A 19,463-nucleotide genomic window follows, 5' to 3' on the forward strand; every position below is an offset into this window, starting at 1 on the left:
TTGCATCTGTGCACTGATTTTTAGTTTAAAAAAAAATCAATGTTATTTTAATTCTCATAACAAGCTGTGAAGAACAGCTGAGAACCAACAACGTGTTTCAATTCGGGTTGAACAAGAAATCATTTTGTTCTGTTCAAACTGATTTTAGCCTCTGATTTTTGTGCTTCTGTAAGCAAATAAAAATAATCAGTCATTTGCACAGCTCTACCCAGTGCCCTTAGGAGATTTCAGTGTAGGTAATTACATTCTGTTGACCTAATTTCCTCATGAAATTTCAGTTAGGATAATCAAGGACAATACCTTATCTGTGCTATAGTATTGTTATGTATCATTGGGAAACGCATTCTCTGCCAAAAGCAGGTCCCTGTCAGTAGGTGGTGAAGCAATTCATAACATACATGAGCAGAAAAAGAAGATAGAACACAGAACCCAGGAGGTTTCTGGAGTGTGTGGAAGATAACTTCATGACACAGCTGGTGACGGAGCCAACTAAGGAAGGCACCCCACTGGAGCTGTTGTTCATGAACAGAGAAGGAGCTGTGGGTGATCTGATGTTTGGAGGCCTTCTTGGGCATAGCGATCATAAAATGACAGAGCTTTTGATTCTCGGTGAAGTAGGGAAGGGGGTCAGCAGAACTTCCACCTTGGACTTTTGGAGGGCAGACTTTGGCCTGTTTAGGAGACAGATTGACAGAGTCCCCCAGGAGGCAGCCCTGAAAGGCAAAGGAGTCCAGGAAGGCTGGACATGCTTCAAGGAGGAAGTCTGAAAGACACAAGAGCAGGCTGTCCCCATGTGCCCAAAACAAGCCAGCAGGGAAGAAGACTGGCCTGGCTTAACAGAGCACTTTGACTGGAACTCAGAAAAGAAAGGAGAGTTTATGACTTCTGGAAGAAGGGGCAGGCAAGTCAGGAGGACTACAAAGGTGTAGCAAGGTTATGCAGGGAGAAAATTAGAAGGGCCAAAGCTCAGCTAGAGCTTAATCTGGCTACTGCCATAAAAGACAATAAAAAATACTTCTATAAATACATTAGCAGCAAAAGAAGGGCTAAGGAGAATCTCCAGCCTTTATTAGATGTGGGAGGAAACATAGCGACAAAGGATAATGAAAAGGCTGAGGTACTTAATGCCTTCTTTGCATTAGTAAGACCAGTTGTTCTCTTGGTACCCAGCCCCCTGAGCTGGAAGACAGGGACAGGGAGCAGAGTGGAGCCCCTGTAATCCAAAGGGAAATGGTTAGTGACCTGCTACACCACTTAGACAAACACAAGTCTATGGGGTCAGATGGGATCCACCCAAGGGTACTGAGGGAGCTGGTGGAAGTGCTCCCCAAGCTGTTTTCCATCATTTATCAGCAGTCCTGCCTAACCAGGGAGGTCCCAGTTGACTGGAGGTTAGCAAATGTGACACCCATCTGTAAGAAGGGCTGAAAGGAGGATCCAGTTAATGACAGGCCTGTCAGCCTGACCTCAGTCATAACTGGGGAAGGTTATGGAGCAGATCATCTTGAGTGCCATCACGTGGCATGTTCAGGATAGCCAAGTGATCAGGCCCAGTCAGCATGGGTTTAGGAAAGGGAGGTCCTGCTAAACTAACTTGATCTCCTCCTATGACAAGGTGACCCCATTAGTAGATGAGGGAAAGCCTGTGGATGTTGTGTACCTAGACTTTAGTAAAGTCTTTGACACTGTTTCCCACAGCATTCTCCTGACGAAACTGGCTGCTCATGACTGGGACAGGTATACTCTTCACTGGGTAAAAAATTTGTTGGATGGGCAGGCCCAAAGAGTTGTGAATGGAGTTAAATTCAGCTGGCGACCAGTCACAAGTGGTGTTCCCCAGGGCTCAGTGCTGGGGCCAGTTCTGTTTAATATCTTTATCAATGATCTGGATGAGGGGGTTGAGTAACACCTCAGTAAGTTTGCAGACAACACCAAGTTGGGTGGGAGTGTTGATCTGCTTGAGGGAAGGAAGGGTCTGCAGAGGGATCTGGACAGGCTGGATCAATGGGCTGAGGCCAACTGTATGGAGTTCAACAAGGCTCAGTGTTGGGTCCTGTACTTTGGCTGCAACAACCTCATGCAATGCTACAGGCTTGGGGAAGAGTGGCTGGAAACCTGCCTGGCAGAGAAGGACCTGGGGGTATTGGTCGATAGCCAGCTCAATATGAGCCAGCAGTTTGCCCAGGTGGCCAAGAAGTCCAACAGCATCCTGGCTTGTATCAGGAATAGTGTGGCCAGCAGGAGCAGGGAAGTGACTGTGCCCCTGTACTCGGCACTGGTGAGGCCGCACCTTGAACACTGTGTTCAGTTTTGGGCCCCTCATTACAAGAAAGACATTGAAGTGCTGGTGTGTGTCCAGAGAAGGGCAACGAAGCTGGTGAAGGGTGTGGAGAACAAGTCTTACAAGGAGCGGCTGAGGGAACCGGGGTTGTTTAGTCTGGAGAAAAGGAGGCTGAGGGGAGACCTTATCGCTCTCTGCAACTACCTGAAAGGAGGTTGTAGTGAGGTGGGTGTTGATCTTTTCTCCCAAGTAACAAGATGAGAGGAAATGTCCTCAAGCTGCATCAGAGGAGGTTTATACTGGTTATTAGAAAATATTACTTCACTGAACAGGCTGCCTAGAGAGGTGGTAGAGTCACCATCCCTGGAGGTATTTAAAAGATGTTTGGATCTTGTACTTAGGGAAATGGTTTAGTGGTGAATTCACAGTGTTAGGTTTACAGTTGGACTCGGTCTTAAAGATCCTCCTAGTATACAGTACGATGCTAAACCTAAGGCTACTCTTTTAAATGGTAAAAACTACACTGACAATTTCCTAGATGACCATGGAGGTCACATGTGTACAGCTGTTGTCAGGGAAGATGACTGAGAGCAGAAGGGGAAAACAAAAAAAAAAAAAAAAAAGAGAGAGAAATTGCAGAGTATAGTCTTAAAGATAGCTGAATTTCAAAGCTTGTTAAGCTTGCTGAGATCTCATTAAGCTTTGTGGGGGTTGGCTTCATTGATAAAATCCTGAGGGCTGGTTTTACCTAGCAATTGAGAGAGTTTTGTGAATGGCAAATTAAAAACAAGGAAACATCAGCACTTCTCATAGTAACATACTTCTTATAGTCACCACTTTGTTGAATTTATTTTCACGTCTCATTCACAGACAACCATTATTCTAAAACTGATCATAGATATTATACAGGAACATAACTACAGACACATTTGGTGTGGTCTGTGGTTCCTCTTTGTTTCCTTCATTCCTACTCCTTTGTTTCTGAGGAAGTCACAACCACTGTAGTTCTCCTGGAATTCTTTATATTGCATTTCCTACCCACTTTAATATTCCAAATTCCCATTTTATTTCATTTATTTTTACTGAAAGAAGCAGAAATAATTAACTATTAGCCCAAATCCTTCATGGAATAATACTAAAGTAAATCCCAAGTATGACTTCAGAATTAATCCTGACTGAATCTAGAGTAACACAGAAAAACCTGAACGGTTGTCTTATTTTTGATAAAACAATATTTAAAGGAACTCCCCAAAAAGCTCACCTACTCATGAATCTCAGTACTTTTTAACAGCAGTATCACCATTTCCCACTAAATACCAGCAGGCTTGCTTCCATTAGAATGCTAAAAATCACATCAGTAACACAGGTCCCTGCAGCAGATTCAATGAATGATCTATCACAGCAGATTTTCAAGCTGGACAACAAAATATACTTTCGTAATGCCCCATCCTGTAGAAGTAAGAAATTAACAAGTCTAATTACACAACATACTCTTTGCGCTCATACAAATCCATTTTTACCAGCTGACAGTGTAGAAGTTCAAATATGTTCCAAGAAAATTACTAGGCTGAACTTGGTTTTCTGAAAGTCTACACAGCCCCAATAGCTTAGGTAGGTTACATGCATTTACATGTGAAAAACTTCATTGATCTTAGTAGACTGTGGGTAAGGCCCTAACCAAGATCAAACTTTGGCTCCCAGCCTGCTACAGATGTCGCAGGTAACTCTAACAAGTGGGCCACCCTTGATACTAAAGAGGAACCTAAAACTTTCTATTAATCTGGTGAACGGGGAAAGTATTCCTTCTTGACCCCACAAGCTTCAGCTCTGAACAGAAGCAGTATGCACCAAAGAGACACCTGGAGAAATGAGTCATTAGAAACACCAGCACTTCTGCTACCCGTCACCTTTAGATATTGCCAGTTTCCAGCCCTTAAGAGAGAGAAGACTGGGATTCCTGTATCTAGTTCTGTACCTATACAGAAAAAGCAAATACTCCTTTGTGGACCCCAGGGAAACCATCAGAAGCTATGAAGAACTGAAGTACCACAGCATGACAGCAAAAAGTGATTTTGGTGTCTTTTAAGCTTCAGATATCCCAACATACACAGAAATTCAGAAAATGGGGCTTAGGACAAGGCTCAAAAATTAGAACTCCTAGAGGTATCTCTTCCGTAAGTTTAGCAAACTTGATCCTAAAGTGAACTTTGATATTCTGTTCACACTACTTTATTTGAACTCAACTTTAGAATGTGGAGTTTTTCGTGACTGATTTGTAATAGTCACCCAATGCTGAAAGCACCACTTTGCCTAAAATAATTTTATTCCTTCTCCTAAAATTCCCTTCCCTCAAGTGTATTTACAAAGAATTATAGTTTATTGTGCCTTGGCATTGAGAACAGACTAAATGTTGAGAATGTGATTCCGTGCTATTTCTTCTAATAAAAAAGTCACTGAATCTTCACCTATTTCTCAGCTAAGTATAGCTATATTTATGTCAGTGGAAAATTCTATTTCATTATTTGTTCCAAAATGAACAATAATCAGTGCCTACTTTCAAACTCACATCAGAATTTCTTAGCAGCAGGTTTGTATCTACCTTTGCTCCTTGAAGACACCCTACCTTTCCTTCACCTAGATCATCTCATGTAATAACCATTCCTATTCCCTTTAGTAACATATGCTGCACTGTGACTTGATACCAGTATGATCTGTTGATTCTTTCTTCCAGTTGCTCTGTCTGCACAATGTCATGGTTGTTCACCACTGTTTTTCTAAGGCTCTGGGTCCTGATTAATATTGCTACTTCTTCCTTTGTTCTTTCCTACTGATCGACTTTTCCTTCTTTCTTGCAACTCCTCACATGCTGCTGCTGCTTTTCCTTAGATTTTTTTTTTTAACAAGAAAGTCTGTCTTGATCTTACTTCCATGTTCCTCCACTGTAACCGCCTTCTTTAACTTAGCTTCTCCAGCACAACAGTAGTCTCCTTCCTCAAAATCTCAGATTATCTTCAGTTGTATTTCCAATCCCTGGGGTTTTGCTTCTAGAACCTCTACCAACTGAAACATTTCATCTATTAATAAGTGCAAGAAGAAGCTCCAGAGTGATGTCGAACGCATACTTTCTACATCTTGAACATCTTCATTGCTTGTGATAATTTCAGTATTTCCACCATTGCCACCAGATGCCATCTTTGTCTTTATCATCCTTCCTGAAAAGGAAAATTGGAAAAATCCCTACAAAACTCCCTGTTCTCGTTCCAGCTGTTCTGCTTGCTGGTTCCAACTATGTGTTTGCTTGATTTTCTTAGTTGTCTGCAGAAACATAGAAGATTCTGTCCTGAATTAAAAAGAAAAAATATCCAGTCTACAGAAAAACTATGGCTAACGTGTCAGTAGAAGTCATGTGAAATACACGGATGGTCCCAGTATATGGGAAGTACAAAAGTTTCTTACGATAATAGATGAGTAAATCACAAGAATGCTAGGTAACACATGCTGCTGAACCTGTCTTACACTACAAATGTGTGTTATATATGCAGAAATGAAAGCCTGCTATAAATAGTAAATCTGATATGAGAAGTGTTGTGGGCACTTTTGACCATCCCAGTTGGCCTCTGCTTAACAGAGAAATCCCAAGATTTCTCTAGACTGTCTTGACTCCCTGAATAGTCCCAGACAGATGACATTGTATTTGAAAGCAACCTGCCAGAAAATTAAGACTCCAGTTCCCAAATACCTTTACTTTCTCTAAATTAGAGAATATCAATAATAATAAATAATAAATAAAAGATTAAAAACTTCAGGATAGTCAGGATTCATTAATTAGTCAGTAACACAGTAGCACGGTTTTCTCTTTTTAAAACATAAAAATATCACAGCTTGACAGATTATTTTTTTTTTTTATCTCACATCCTCTAGAGCTAGAAACCAGAACTTTATTTGACTGGAAAAGGAGAGTCCCAGCGGGATATAACATTCTTTTGTAAACCTGATGGGGCCAAGATAATAGTGTCTGAAGTCTTGATGTGTGTCTGGAAAAACAATTTGAGGTCATTGTCTCAAGTCTTATTATTTATTTTAATCTGAACAAATTAGATTCATGATAAGGTATGTTCCTGAACGTTTTCTGTAATGAGAGGTATACTGTATATTTACTACTTGTAAGTAGTCCAGTCACCCCAAATCCATCGACAGAACTGCTGTGCTACACCTGATTAGTAAGTAGAATGCACAAGAGAATACAGACTCATAGTGCATACGTTTTAAAACTCACACTTAATACTATAACTAGCACTATAATAACACTGAAGTCTCTTTATACTTACAGATATCTTGGAATATTACACAGCTTAAGATTTTCATGCTAACAAGCTGGAAATTGGAGGAAAAAAGGCAGAAAATGTAGAGTCATTTCATAAGGGAAAAACATACTGAAACTTGACCAATTGGTTTCAAAGATAAATTTAACTCAAATGCAATTTGAGTTACAATATTTAATGATTTTGCTAAATAATTTCTCATTTTCACTAAAAAGACTTTGGTAATTAAATTTTGCACTCTAGGCTCCATATGCCTTTTTTCTTTCCATTTAGCTCACCATTCTGAAAGATGCTCTTTTTTCCATACAACCTTTCTTCCTTCACACCCTATAAACCAGCCTCAGACTTTGGACAGGCTCAGTCTTTATCACCTCTTGCACAATGGTTCTTCTCGAACAGGCACCCAGAGTCACGGTTAGAGGCAGGTCAATGTACTTATGCAGAGCATTGATCAATCGTCTCCAATAATGCCAGTGCTACAGGTAGGAGATTCATTGCCTGCCTCTTTTTAGTGTACTGAGATGGATAGGGTCTCACACTCTCACTCCAGAGCAGAGTTTGCAGTTCTCTTTGGTCTGTATAAGGGCCAAGTAGATATTGACCAAAAAGCAGGGGAGAAACAAGTCCCTCAGCAACTGTGCTAAAATGCTTAATAGCATGCTAGCCATTTATGATCATAGCTCTAACTTTCAGGAGTCCTGATGACAGATACTAAGGGAAATGCTAACTCCTGGTAATTTCTAGACATAGGATAAACTGTACTACAGATTTACAAGATTTGTGTGTTCTCTGGGCTGTGAAGGTCATCCCTTCTTTTGGGGGCAATGGGACCATCCTTTGGCTGTGACTTTAAAAGATACAAAACTCTACTGCTTTATCCCTGTTTCATCTTATCTTACCAGAAAAAAAACCCAAAATGTATCAAGAAGCATCAACATATCTGGTGGGAAATAAAAATGTTTTAAATGATGCTGCAAGCACAGACGAAAACAAAAGCTGTCTGGAGGCAATATGCCTTGCATCTGTATTGTCTAGTTAACAGTACATCTTACTGTCAGCAAAGTAGTACATCAATCAAATCTAAATCTTATTAGGGTAGGCTACACAGTTTAGGCAAACACAAATTACTGTTCAGCTTTAGCAAGGTGGATGAAGAACTATTAGCAATAAAATGCAGTTAAACAGCGGCAAAAATATTAATTCAGTATTAGCTGGACAACAGAACACACTTTTTAAAGGTGAGGTACACCAGACAAACCTGAAAAGGAAAAAACATGAATCCACTTGCTGCTTTGGTAGCACATGTATGAAGCAACACATTGGAAGTTTTGGAACTGACAAAAGAATTCACCTGGGAAAATACTTTCCCACATATAACAGTCCTTGTAGCAGAGGGAATTGCAGGCTGTGACTGTTTCCATCATTCAGAGAATAACGTCAAAACACAAAGCCTGATCAGGCCCTTTCTTCACACCACAGCTTCCTCTTAAGACAAAACCTGTTATAGCAATACAAATGAAACTATTCCCTACCCAAAGTAGGCTGATAGAACTAATGATCGTTCCCTGGGCATGCTCCTGCATAGCTTCTCATGGCCTCCTTCAGCTAGAAGGAGTTTCTCAGCCACGTTACACTCAAAAGTTTTGTTCATGAGCAAAGAGGAAGCACACTTTATACATGTAAGTAAAGCCAAGAGTTTATTGTTAGCATAATGAAAATCTTAATCTAATTCAAGCAGCACTGTTAATCTAGATTTAATTTTTATAGAAAATCAAAGACTAATAATACAAAGTCACAATAATAACAATAATACAATTAAAATTGCCTATCCCTTTCCCTGGTGTTACGCTCACCCCTCCACTGCTTCTCTGGGTCCTAAGGTCAGTGGTTTCACACTGGTGTTGGCAATGGGGGATGTTACGAGGAGCTGTCATCATCTGGAGACCTTCGCTGGGAGGAAGACGATGTTCGTGCTCATGGATTCTTCTTCCTGCTCTCTTCTTCCTTCCTCTTAAGGCCATATATATATTTGTTTGCTAACATGCATTTATACCTTTCTCTTTCTTCATTTGGTCTGCAGCTCCAGGCTACATCTGAATTTACTATAAACAGTGCCATGAATGTATGGTAGATACTATTTCTTTGTTCTCTTTGTTAATCCCTAAAACACGTTTTCTCAGGCTCCAGGTCTGCATTTTTACTTATTACTGAGCTGTTTATAGCATGGGGTCTTCAGTGCCAAGCCTATGCCTCAACTCTTATCATCCCATGCCTGTATTCCTCTACACCACATCCCATGCCTCCACTCTCAGTGCCTGTGCTGTTCTACCAGTCCTGTGTTACTGTGGTCTGTATGGAACTAGAGTTGCACCATGCAAAGATAAACAAAAGAGATACAGAAGTTTGGTCAGTTAGAGAAACTCCTGTCAGAGACAAACTGAGCAAAACAGGCAGGTCAAGGAAAGTTTGGGCAGAGCAGGCCTGACAAGCCCCAGTCATGAGGCTTTGCAAACTCAGTACAAAGTGTATGGCTTTGTTATGAGCAAAGGCAACACCATATTAAGGGGCTACAAGGTCACTGTCCTTCACAGGAAGGGTTCTGCGCTTTCCTAGCCAGGTCCAGTAATCAAAAGGCCAGGCCTTGTGCAGCAGACGATCAGTACCCATGACATATCAAAATTCAGAGCATGTAACCTACACCAGACCTAAGCAAGCACACAACAGGACAATTGTAAAAATTTGCAAAAATACTCTGATTTTCCCTTAAACAAAATGTTTATAATTTTTGACCAAAACAAAAAAATTCAGAAAAAATAAATTTCTACAAAGTGGGTGTATGTATGCGTGCAGGTGTATATACAATTATTTTTTCTCTGTGTGTTTGTGTGTGTGAGAGCAAGTGAGAGCTTGCACACACATGTGAGAGAGTGAGAGAGCACCCCCGAGAGAGGGAGGGAGTACACACAAGGCGGGGGGAGAGATGATTGCAAGGAATTTTTTTTCCTTTTCTAATAAGCAATCTGCTGAAAATAGAAACAACTGCAAATTCACTTTTGCTGAATTTGTCCTTTTCAGTAAGGGGAAAAAAAAACCGCTCTGGCCAAAAATATCCACAGCTACACTGAATTTGAATTAAGCACAAGTGGTATCTTTTTCAAAAAGACACTTTGCATCTCGTTTTATGGGCCTGTTGTCTGATATGTCAATAATGAAACTGGATACCACAGACCATCGATTTCACTAGGTCTACTCATGTGAATTAAGAGATGAGCCATTGGTCCCAAAGGCACTTAAGTATTCTACCATACTTATGCCCTGGCACTAATGTACTGTATAGTCTCACATCAGGCTTTTTTTCCAGAAGGTGTGAGGAAGTGCTGCATCAATTTGCTAATTTTGTGATTACTGTCATTTTCCAAATGAAGGTTGTGGCTAAATTCTGCTCTACATAACGTGGATGTAAATATATAGTATCTCCACAGAAATCCGTAGCTGGTATGAAAGGAAGTCAAGCTCAGTCATGAAGTTTTGGCTGTTTTGTTTGTTTGTTTTTTGCAGTAATACTGCTCTAGGAACACACACTGAGGATTTCTGAGCAAATCTTATTAAGCTTCTCCATGTACTTATTCCAAAGCCATGCTGAAAATCCTACAGGACGATGACTGTGCTTCATGGAGTAAGAGCCCTACTGCTCCTTCTAGTCCCCCACATCAAGCCTCATAACATGCCCGTGCAGGGGGACCACCACCAAACACAGCCACCCACTGTTATCTCATTAGCCTCCTTATGGAGAGACAGACTCCCCCAAGAGCCCAATTCCTGTTTTTTCATCAGGTCTCCTGCTTCATTCTCCAGAGAAGCTGGAACCATCCTTTTCTGTCTAAGATATTTCAGTTTTCTCATGATACAACAAATTAAATTAGGCAGGGATTCCAAGATCACAAACTTCAATAATTTCCTAATGGATATACTGAAGGTAAACCTCTTGTAGAAGATGATGTCTTTCAAAATTATGAATAGCAAGAATTTCTACATGTAAAAACATGATAAGTGTCCTTTCCAACTAAATACTTCCTCAAAAATAAGGTCAGATACTGAATTATAAAAGTATTTCTCCCCACAGAACCTTTAAAGAGACAGATGACTACCCCCTGATTATCCACGATAATAAAGGGCTATTCTAGTAAAAACACCCACTCATGGCCAGCAATATGTTTTCTAAAGAAGGTAATTTTAAGTACCAGCTTCATTTTATATTATGTTAGTGTAATGAAGTAGAATTCCAATACATTTTTAAAATCAATAGCTCCTTCACGTTCACTCTAAATGTATTTAGAAGCTAGTGTGATTCACTCATTAGTATACTGAAATGGATCTGATTGCGAATGCATTTTGTGCAGATCTCACTTCAACCCTAGAAGTACAGTCCCCAGATTTTCTTATTTTTGTGACAGAGCTTCTGCATTTGTTAGAAAATAGGCCCCCCAACCCTTAAGTAGAAACCGCAGTCCACTCACGCCAGCTGCACCCGTGAGAGTACTACATAGCGCAGGTTTGACCAGGAAAGCTGAAGTGCTAGTTTCTGCACAGCAGAACTTAGTAAAATCACCCTCTGGACTTTGGTAACAATTAACCGAGAACCGGTCGAGCATATTTATGACATATGTTTCTACTCCTAGTGAATTCCACCCAATGGAGTGTTGGTTTGTAGTCAAAGAAATTGTGGATTCGATATAAGCAATCCTCATGTTATTACAGCATTGCCTCAGGAAGATAAAATACCAGTATTTCCTGCCTTGAATTGTACCTGATTCAGCTGATGGGCTTGGGGAATGGATCCATCAAGAGGGTGAGACAAGAATCTACATGCTTCCTCTCTGAAAAGGCTAGTAGGGAAGTATTGGTCCACACTGACTAAAGGCTGTCAATGCATCTCTTCATTGATGAAGAAAACAATAAAATGAGGTAATAGAAGCCCTTAGCAAACTAGTGTATGGCCTTTGCTCAAGAAACCATGACTTAGGTGACCAGACCAAATCTTCAGTTGTTAACTCTTTGCTTTTCCAGGACCAGGGTTTGTTCAACTTAAAAGCAAATTCTGCAAAAATGCTCTCTTAAAGAGAGATTTTTAACGTACGGCAGGTGGTGGGTTGATATGGTGACTGTTAATGGAGTAAGTTTTTTTCTAGTCTAGTTGAGTTTCTTAGCCTATTTCCTGTGACTGGATATTTAATTAATCATATATTTTAAATCTGTTCATGAAATTTATTTTTTAAAAAAAGGTGAAATAGTTAATTACTTGAGTAATCTGGATGACGCAAATGGCTCTAATTACAAGTTAGTCTAAAGCATCACTTTGTGTTTTTGCTACCACCTGCCATTCTTTTGCAAGGAAACAATGCTTCTTAGTCATCTTGGGAGACATCAGGTTTTATTACAAGAACATGCATTAGACCATACCTACTAAAAAAAGAGTATAACCTGCACTGCCTTGCAGTCTCTCATGCAACGCATAATATAAGTTGAAGGTTCACGTTGACCTGTAATCAGGCGCTACAGGTTTAGGTCTTTATCCAATAGCAATCTCTGTACAGGCTGATTACTTCACCTGCTGCATTCAGCAGAAGGGCCTAATTCTGTTTTCGGAGATGCACGCACAAGTGTCTTTGATTTCAGCAAGCAATATATGGCTATACCAAGAACACAACTGGATTTCATTTTCAGTTTACACGGCTGTTTTGTCTTATTGGAATTGGTATGTAAATCAACTTCGTAAAATTGTACCTTTTTAATCACATGAAAATTCCTGATCATATTTTTGACAAGAATATTTTCCACTTTTTGTGTGAATACATATATGGCTACTGTAACACAACCACAGCAGAATTGTCTTTCCATAGCAAAACAGATTTGCAACATGGCATGTATTACCTTTCCATTACAAAGCACTATTTAAACACATTACAGAATGAATTATTTTTGCTGTAGCATTAGCTTGTGTAAATGTAGTCTTATGTTTTCTCTAAAATCTATTATCACCAACTGATATCAAGGGAGGTTTTGTTAATGTCTGCTGACAGTTTCTTTAGCATTCCCTAGAAGTATGCCTCATGTATATTCAGCCTCAGAACAAAAAAGCCAAGCAGTTTCCATCACATTACAGAAAAACCTGACATTTGGGATACAATTTGTGACCTACCACTAGCGGAAAGTGGAATGCATTTTGTGATTCCACATGAACCAAAGCTGCAAAAATCACCGTCAATAATTCATACGTTTAGACTATACATAAAAGATGTCCACAGCGGTAGTCTGTGTAAGACCAAATTTTCTACTTGCATCAGATGAAACAGAGAAACCTTAGCAGTTTAAGCTTGCTATGTTATTTCATTGTTGTGACATCTTCAATGACTCCCACCAAGAGCAAGCTGTATTAAGCCCTGCCTTAGAGGAAGCACAGCTCTTGTGCTTGATGGGATCCATGCCCAATATGCAAAGGCTGAATTCAGCTCCTGTCGATCCTCTCTGTTGCCTTTTCTGAAATAATTATTTTCCAGGATTGCCCAGGGAACACAGTAACACCATATAAATGTCTGTTTTCCTATTTTTTTTTTCTCACAATTAGAGACATTTTCATAATAAAAGCCAAGGTTTGTTTGCAAGCATTCCCAGTAACTTAATGAAACAAGTAAAACTCCATTTACTTTAAATGGCTTACTGGCAGGATATAAACCCAGTTTCCATTAGTAGCATAGAAAAAATGAAGCACATCAAAACTAATGTGAAGTCCACTATTAATAGAGGATACATTGAGAATAGAAGGCATGTTATGTCAAATAGAGGCTGTACACTAATTTTGTACAGATAATCATTTTAATACATGTTGTAAAAGAACAACCTAAAAGCAGCTTAAGGCTTTTATTACAATGGATCACAAAATGCTCCCTATCTTTCAGTCAATAATCTCTCGCACATATGAATATAAGGCATAACAGCATGAGCTTCCTAACTATAGACATACAGGAAAGAGGTTCTTGAGATTTTATGAAGTGTAGCCTAATATTCTAGGGCAATAGAATACCAATAACCGAGGCAAACCACTTTTCCTGACGACAGCAAACAAAAGAATGTGGCGCCTGCTTCCTGGTGTATCCATATAAACAACTATTTTCGTAACACAGCTTATGGGGGTGGGGGGGGGAAGGCATACATGCTCGTGCACCGTTTCCACATTAAAAGAGACATGAAGTTCAGTTATTACTTTTAATGGTTCTGCAGTAGGACAATGTAAATCAGTTGCATCTTAAAAAGCTCTCCTAAAAACAACATCCCCAGGAGCACAAGAATCCATGCATTTAGTTGTTGTTCTTAATTAAACTGCAGTGAAGTTAAAAGCAGGGTGCAACAGCCATTTACTACTTCAGAAGTAGCTATGCTTGCCATAAATGATAAAGAAACTCTTCAACTTTACTAATTGAGAACTTAATTCAATTACACAGTTACCCCAGATTTTATTTCCTTCCAAAGAGTATATATGATTAAGTCCGCACAGGGGAGAGACTCTGAAAAATCAGCAGTTTTTCATTACTTAAAAGAAGCCCGAGATTTATGCCAGAAACATAAGCTACGACTATCAGAACGAAACTGGCAGTGGAACTTCCCGTACGTACTAGGGTGCTCATCGCTCACCGCATTTCTGAATGAGGCACACGTTTTGCTAGCAAAGCAGAGAGAGGATTTATTACCACCGCTACAGCCGAAACGCCCACTGTCGCAGCTGAAATTTCTTTCCCTTTCCGAAAATCCTGCTGCCACGAGCAGATACAAGTAGCAGCGCCTCCCCCTTAGTTAATTAAAAAAAAAAAAAAAAAAACAACAAAAAAAACAAAACCCAAAACAGCAAGAAGGAGAGGGGACAAAGACGCACGATGTTCCAGCCGCTGCTCCAGCCCCCGGCCACGTCCAGGCGCCACCCGGGGCCGGGGCGCGGGTCTCGCGGGGCGCGGGTCTCGCGGCGGCCGCAGCGGGGCCGCCCGCTGTCCGCGGTGCTGAAAGGCGCTCGCGCCGCCCGCCGCCGTGCGAGCCCCGCCGGCGGGGCCGCCCCCCTCCGCCCCCGCTCCCCCACCCCCGCCCCCCCGCCACAACAGGTGCGCCGCCGGTCGCTGAGCCGGTGCCCCCCGCCGCCTTCCCCCGCCCCAGCGTCCGGCCCCGGCCGCTCCCGCTCACCTGCGGCGCGGAGGTGGAGCAGGAGGCAGAGCGCCCGGAGGCAGGCGGCCGCCCGCCGCATGGTGCGAGCGGCGCCGGGGCGAGCGGGGCGACCGAGGCGAGGCGAGGCGAGGCGAGGCGAGGCGGGCAGCGCCGCGCCACCGTGTCCCGCTCCCCCCCCGCCCCCGTCAGTGAGCATGCCTGGGAGCGGGCTGCGCATGCGCAGCGCCGGCCGGGCGGGCGGGTGCCCTCACCTGCCTCCTCGGCGCGGCGTGAGGAGAGGGGCGAGTCCGGGTGGCGGGAAGCGGCGGTGGCCGGGGCTGAGCTCAGCCCCGCTCAGCTCGTCTGTGTGTGCCCCCCCCACACACACACACGAACCGGGAGATGGGGCTGTGGAAGGGCCGGGGGGAACCGGAGCGTCCGGGGGTGAGAGGCGAAGGGAGAGATCCCCAGTTCCAGCCGCGCGTACGGGCAGGAGGCGCTAGCGGTGGGGGCGGGGGGGTGTTTCTCCCTCGGCTCCCAGTTGAAGCAGCGGTCGGGGCTCGCTGCTGCAGCGAAGCGCTGGGCTTTGCATCTCCCCAGTATTGCAGCGCTGATGAGGCTCATCTCAGAAGATGTGGCTTGTCTGGGAGGACTTCGGCGATGCGGGGTTTTGTGCTTGCAGGGGGGGGCAATCCTCCCCTTCAATATGTTGTGAAACACGTTGTCTTGTAAAATAAACAGCAAAAACTGCATGATGGAAATCGCGGCTGATACAGAAATAAAGTAACATTTGCTTGGGATCTGCTGAACTCCAGGCAGTGGTTCAGACCAGACTGATGCAACACCTACTCAGGAGACACTTAGGAAATCTGATTACATGGGTATTGCAGAGCCATATAAAGAGGCCAAACACAAAACAGCCCTGTATTAAGAAAATTTTCTCGAGTTTTATTGACCAAAAGAGTCACTGGAGGCTAACCTTGAAAGGAACTGGCAGATGTGTCACCCAGCAAGTGATCTGACTACAGCCTACCTCTGGTTGTGGCCAGCAGCGTACGCGCACGGTCGGGTCTGCGGCTGAAATAATGCATCCTACGTAGAAAATAACAGGAGATTAATAGAGCTTGCTTGCTTCTAACTGGCTTTAAATTAACCTTTGCGCAGAAATTGTGTTCATATAAAGACAGGAAGGGCTGCACAGGGCCTGATATCTAGATGTGATGGCATGTGTGACTGTATGCATGCAAATGAGCTTCCTTTGCCAGCCCCCACACGACTGTGCACATACGTATAGACAGGTCGTTTGCTTGACAGCAATGTAAGCGAAAAAAAGCTTAGGTTGGAAGACAGCACTCAATCTTGAGCTCTCCCCGAAACGGAGAATTAAAATGATCAAGGGGATTTCTGAAGAAGGAGTGGTATTTGAGCCCTGTCATCTCAGTAGTATCTTTTGTAGGTATTGTGCCTCAGATGCCCTGCTAAGTTGTGAGATTTCTGCCGCTTCCTCTACTGAGATGGTAATTTGCTCTGGGTATACACAAATTGCAGCACATCCTGTTCCAGTTTAATCCTGCTAGTTCTGACTAGTAGAAGTGCAAGCTAAAAGAAGCAAAAGAAAGAAGTCTACCTGTGCTGTGCACCCTACTTGTGCCCCCACAACTGCAGTTCCTGTGTGCCCAGGCCTCAGAGGTACACATATGGGAAAAACAACGAGGTGGCTATACTTCCCTCAGTAAGTTGTGCAGTCCAAATTAGAATTTAGCCAACTCCTAGGGAAAGACATAAGAAAAATTTACTTACAGTCCGCTGATATTTTGTTATTGTCCACAAGTCATCACCCTTGTGTGTTCTAGGTAAGGATTTAGGGTCAAATATGTCAACAGGATAACTCTACTGAAGCTAATGGTATTGATTAGTCCCCCTGTGGTTACAGATGAGGCAGCTGTGGTTTCATATGATTGAGTGCTGTAGCAATATCTACTCACCTCGCCTGTAGAGCCCTAAGGCACAAAGACCAGATGACTCACCGCTACTCTGTTAAGAAAATTGTTTTCCACTGGGGAAATGTCTTGAGATACGTTTTTGAGCCCACAGCCAAGAAAACATTTAGGCTTCCAACTCATACTTAAGCTGAATTCAACGGGAAGCTAAGACTAAATAATTTGCTGAATTTTATATCAGTAGATCCTTTTTAAAAGGTAGTCTCGTCAATGCAAAATGGAAGCATTACTGTGGAGTGGGAAGCTGTTACGCAGAAAGTGAGCTAATACATGTTGCATCAGCTTGAATTCTCTAGCTTCACTGGTTTTTCTTTTTATTTCTTCTTTTATTTCCAAATACAGAACATGATATCAACAGCGTGGAGATCTCTAGTGTGCGGCTTACTCTGAGAGAGTGTATTAAGTCTAGAGCTGAATTAAGTGTTCAGCTGAATGCTGAGTATTACCAATATTTATAAGTGAGGTAAATGGTATGGGATACTGCTAATTCTTTTCAATGTCTTTTCCAAAGTACATTCTTCTCTTCTGAGGTGACAGATTGAGTATGCTGCTGAGAAGTCACACTCAATATTGGTTACAATTAAGAGAGACTGTTCCACGTGTTAGAGTGCTTACTGTTTTCCTCCCCTTTCACGCTGGGTAGGCCATCTTCCTTGTTGGGGAATCATTTTGCACTAGACTTCCATTGACAAATTGCTTTAAGAGGAAGTTAAAACAATGAAAGCCAAATTCAAAAGCAATCTTCAGTTTAAGAGGGCAGCAGTACATAGATTAGCAAGCAGAGAATAAGTCTGAAGAAGAGGTGAATAATATAGATGCTCATATCTGTTGTCCCTTGACAAGCTTCAGAAGACAACTGAAGCACTGTGTAGTAATAAATGAAAGCAGGTTGGAGGAGGAGGAGGGGTGAAGAGGAGGTTATGTGCATAGATCAAAGGATTCTTTGGAGACATGAATGCAAATCAGAAAAATAACTACCTTTTGGTTTGTGCATGTGTGTGCACAGAGTGATCTCAGCAGAGGAAAGCTCATGACATTTATGATTAGGTCTTACACTAAATAATATTGCTAGGATGGGAAGAGGGGTTCTTTTAATGCTGTGCAGAAAGGTAACTGCTACAGGAAAAGTGTCGGGGAGTAGCTTGTGTCCTGAGAGATTGCCTGTGGGCAAAATAATCATTGTACCAATGTGAACGAGTCATATTCCTTAATGAGTATTGTCATTATAGGATTACAGCCTTCTAAAGTGGTCTGAGACTCTCCAGTGGAGATTTTTTGGCAGAATCTCTAATATAGACATGAAAAACTGACACTGACTCAACTGAGAGACAACAAAAACTTTGACAGCATAAGAAAGAGAGAGAGGATGCAAGGGTACTTGTGGCTGTGTGTGTAGATCTGAAACTTCAAGACCATTATCCAGATTTTGGCAAGGCCACATTATAATTTTTACAAAATTTTAATTTTTTCTTTATTCTAATGAAGTTAACTATAGCTTAAGAAGGAACATTTCGCGCCTGTTTCATGAGGCCTTTTGGAAAGAATCAAATGGACTAAGGGGTACCTGAGCAAAAGCTGCCTGGTAAAGACAGAACACAAACCACTGTTAATCCCCAGTGTGAGCAGCTAAAGTACTGAACAAGGCTTGTAAGGGGCTGGGGTAGCCCTAACCAGTATTGAGGGCAAGACATCAGTATTTGCAAATGCATTTAGCCATGCTGATTATTTCTATTCTGGCAGACAGTTTCGTTCATACATTTAGATTGCCAGCAAAATTATATTAGTTTCTTTTACTGCAAAGATATATAGCTCTGTGTCACCTGTTTTCCAATGCAGTGCCCAAAAGCTGTGGTGTTCTACAGTATCTTCAGGAGGTTCAATGCTGCAGAAAGGAAGGGGAATTCAATCTTGCAATTCAGATGCTGGTTATGGCTTTCTCTGTATTTTCCATCTGAAGGAGGAGAGGAATGAATGTGATGTGGAGCCACTTATTCCTACCAGATTGATGATAGCTTGTCTCAGCATTTAGTGGTAAAATACTTTTAAACAGATTTGAAATAGCAAGGCTGGCTATTTATCTTCTAGCCCATAACAAGGTCTTTTAGCATGGTTTCAATCTGAAGTCTTATTGTGCAAATGTGCCAGAAATGCCAGCTTTTCTTTCTGCTGTGTGCATTAGCTCTTCCATTGTTTTGCCTGAAAGTGGGACATGAAGACACAGGTCAAAATATTTCAAATATAGGTGTAGGATTCACTTCACCTGACCTGAGACATCTGCAAGGTAGATATCTTCCTCAGGTAGTCGTGCTGAGCTCCCTTTGTCATCAAGAGAAAGTCCTAGAGTGTATTTCATCTGACCTCTTTCAGATGTCAACCTCGGGATGAATCATGAGATCTGCCACAAGGCAGAGAGGCAGGTTGTGTGGTATAGTATAGGAAGGTACCTAGGACAGTGTGCACCTCCAGTGTTTTGGACCTTCATCCCCGAATAAGTGCAGAATCCTGAAAAACTATTTGGAAAAAAAGTATGTTGTCACCCTGGCAACTCCAGAGAGACACCAGTTGTGGCAATGTGCTGGGGCCTGGCCCTGTTTAACACTATTCAGAGCCCTCAAGGGGACGAGGTCTCTGGGCCTGATGACAAAATGTCTGGTACTCCAACCCCAGCAGAAG

At 42.1% G+C, this 19,463-nt stretch overlaps 1 protein-coding gene across 1 annotated transcript in view; it reads right to left on the reverse strand.

The window, feature by feature from the left end:
- Positions 1 to 15,176, reverse strand: part of PTPRR (protein tyrosine phosphatase receptor type R) — a 154,152-nt gene extending 138,976 nt beyond the window's left edge. Inside the window, exon 1 of the mRNA XM_064449550.1 lies at positions 14,830 to 15,176. Within this exon, the coding sequence (XP_064305620.1) occupies positions 14,830 to 15,028 (199 nt within the window). The 5' untranslated portion in view covers positions 15,029 to 15,176. The remainder of the gene's footprint in view (positions 1 to 14,829) is intronic.
- Between the last annotated feature and the right edge of the window lie 4,287 nt (positions 15,177 to 19,463).

The sequence above is a fragment of the Phalacrocorax carbo genome, chromosome 1 (assembly GCF_963921805.1).
Source record: "Phalacrocorax carbo chromosome 1, bPhaCar2.1, whole genome shotgun sequence".
Lineage (NCBI taxonomy): Eukaryota > Metazoa > Chordata > Aves > Suliformes > Phalacrocoracidae > Phalacrocorax > Phalacrocorax carbo.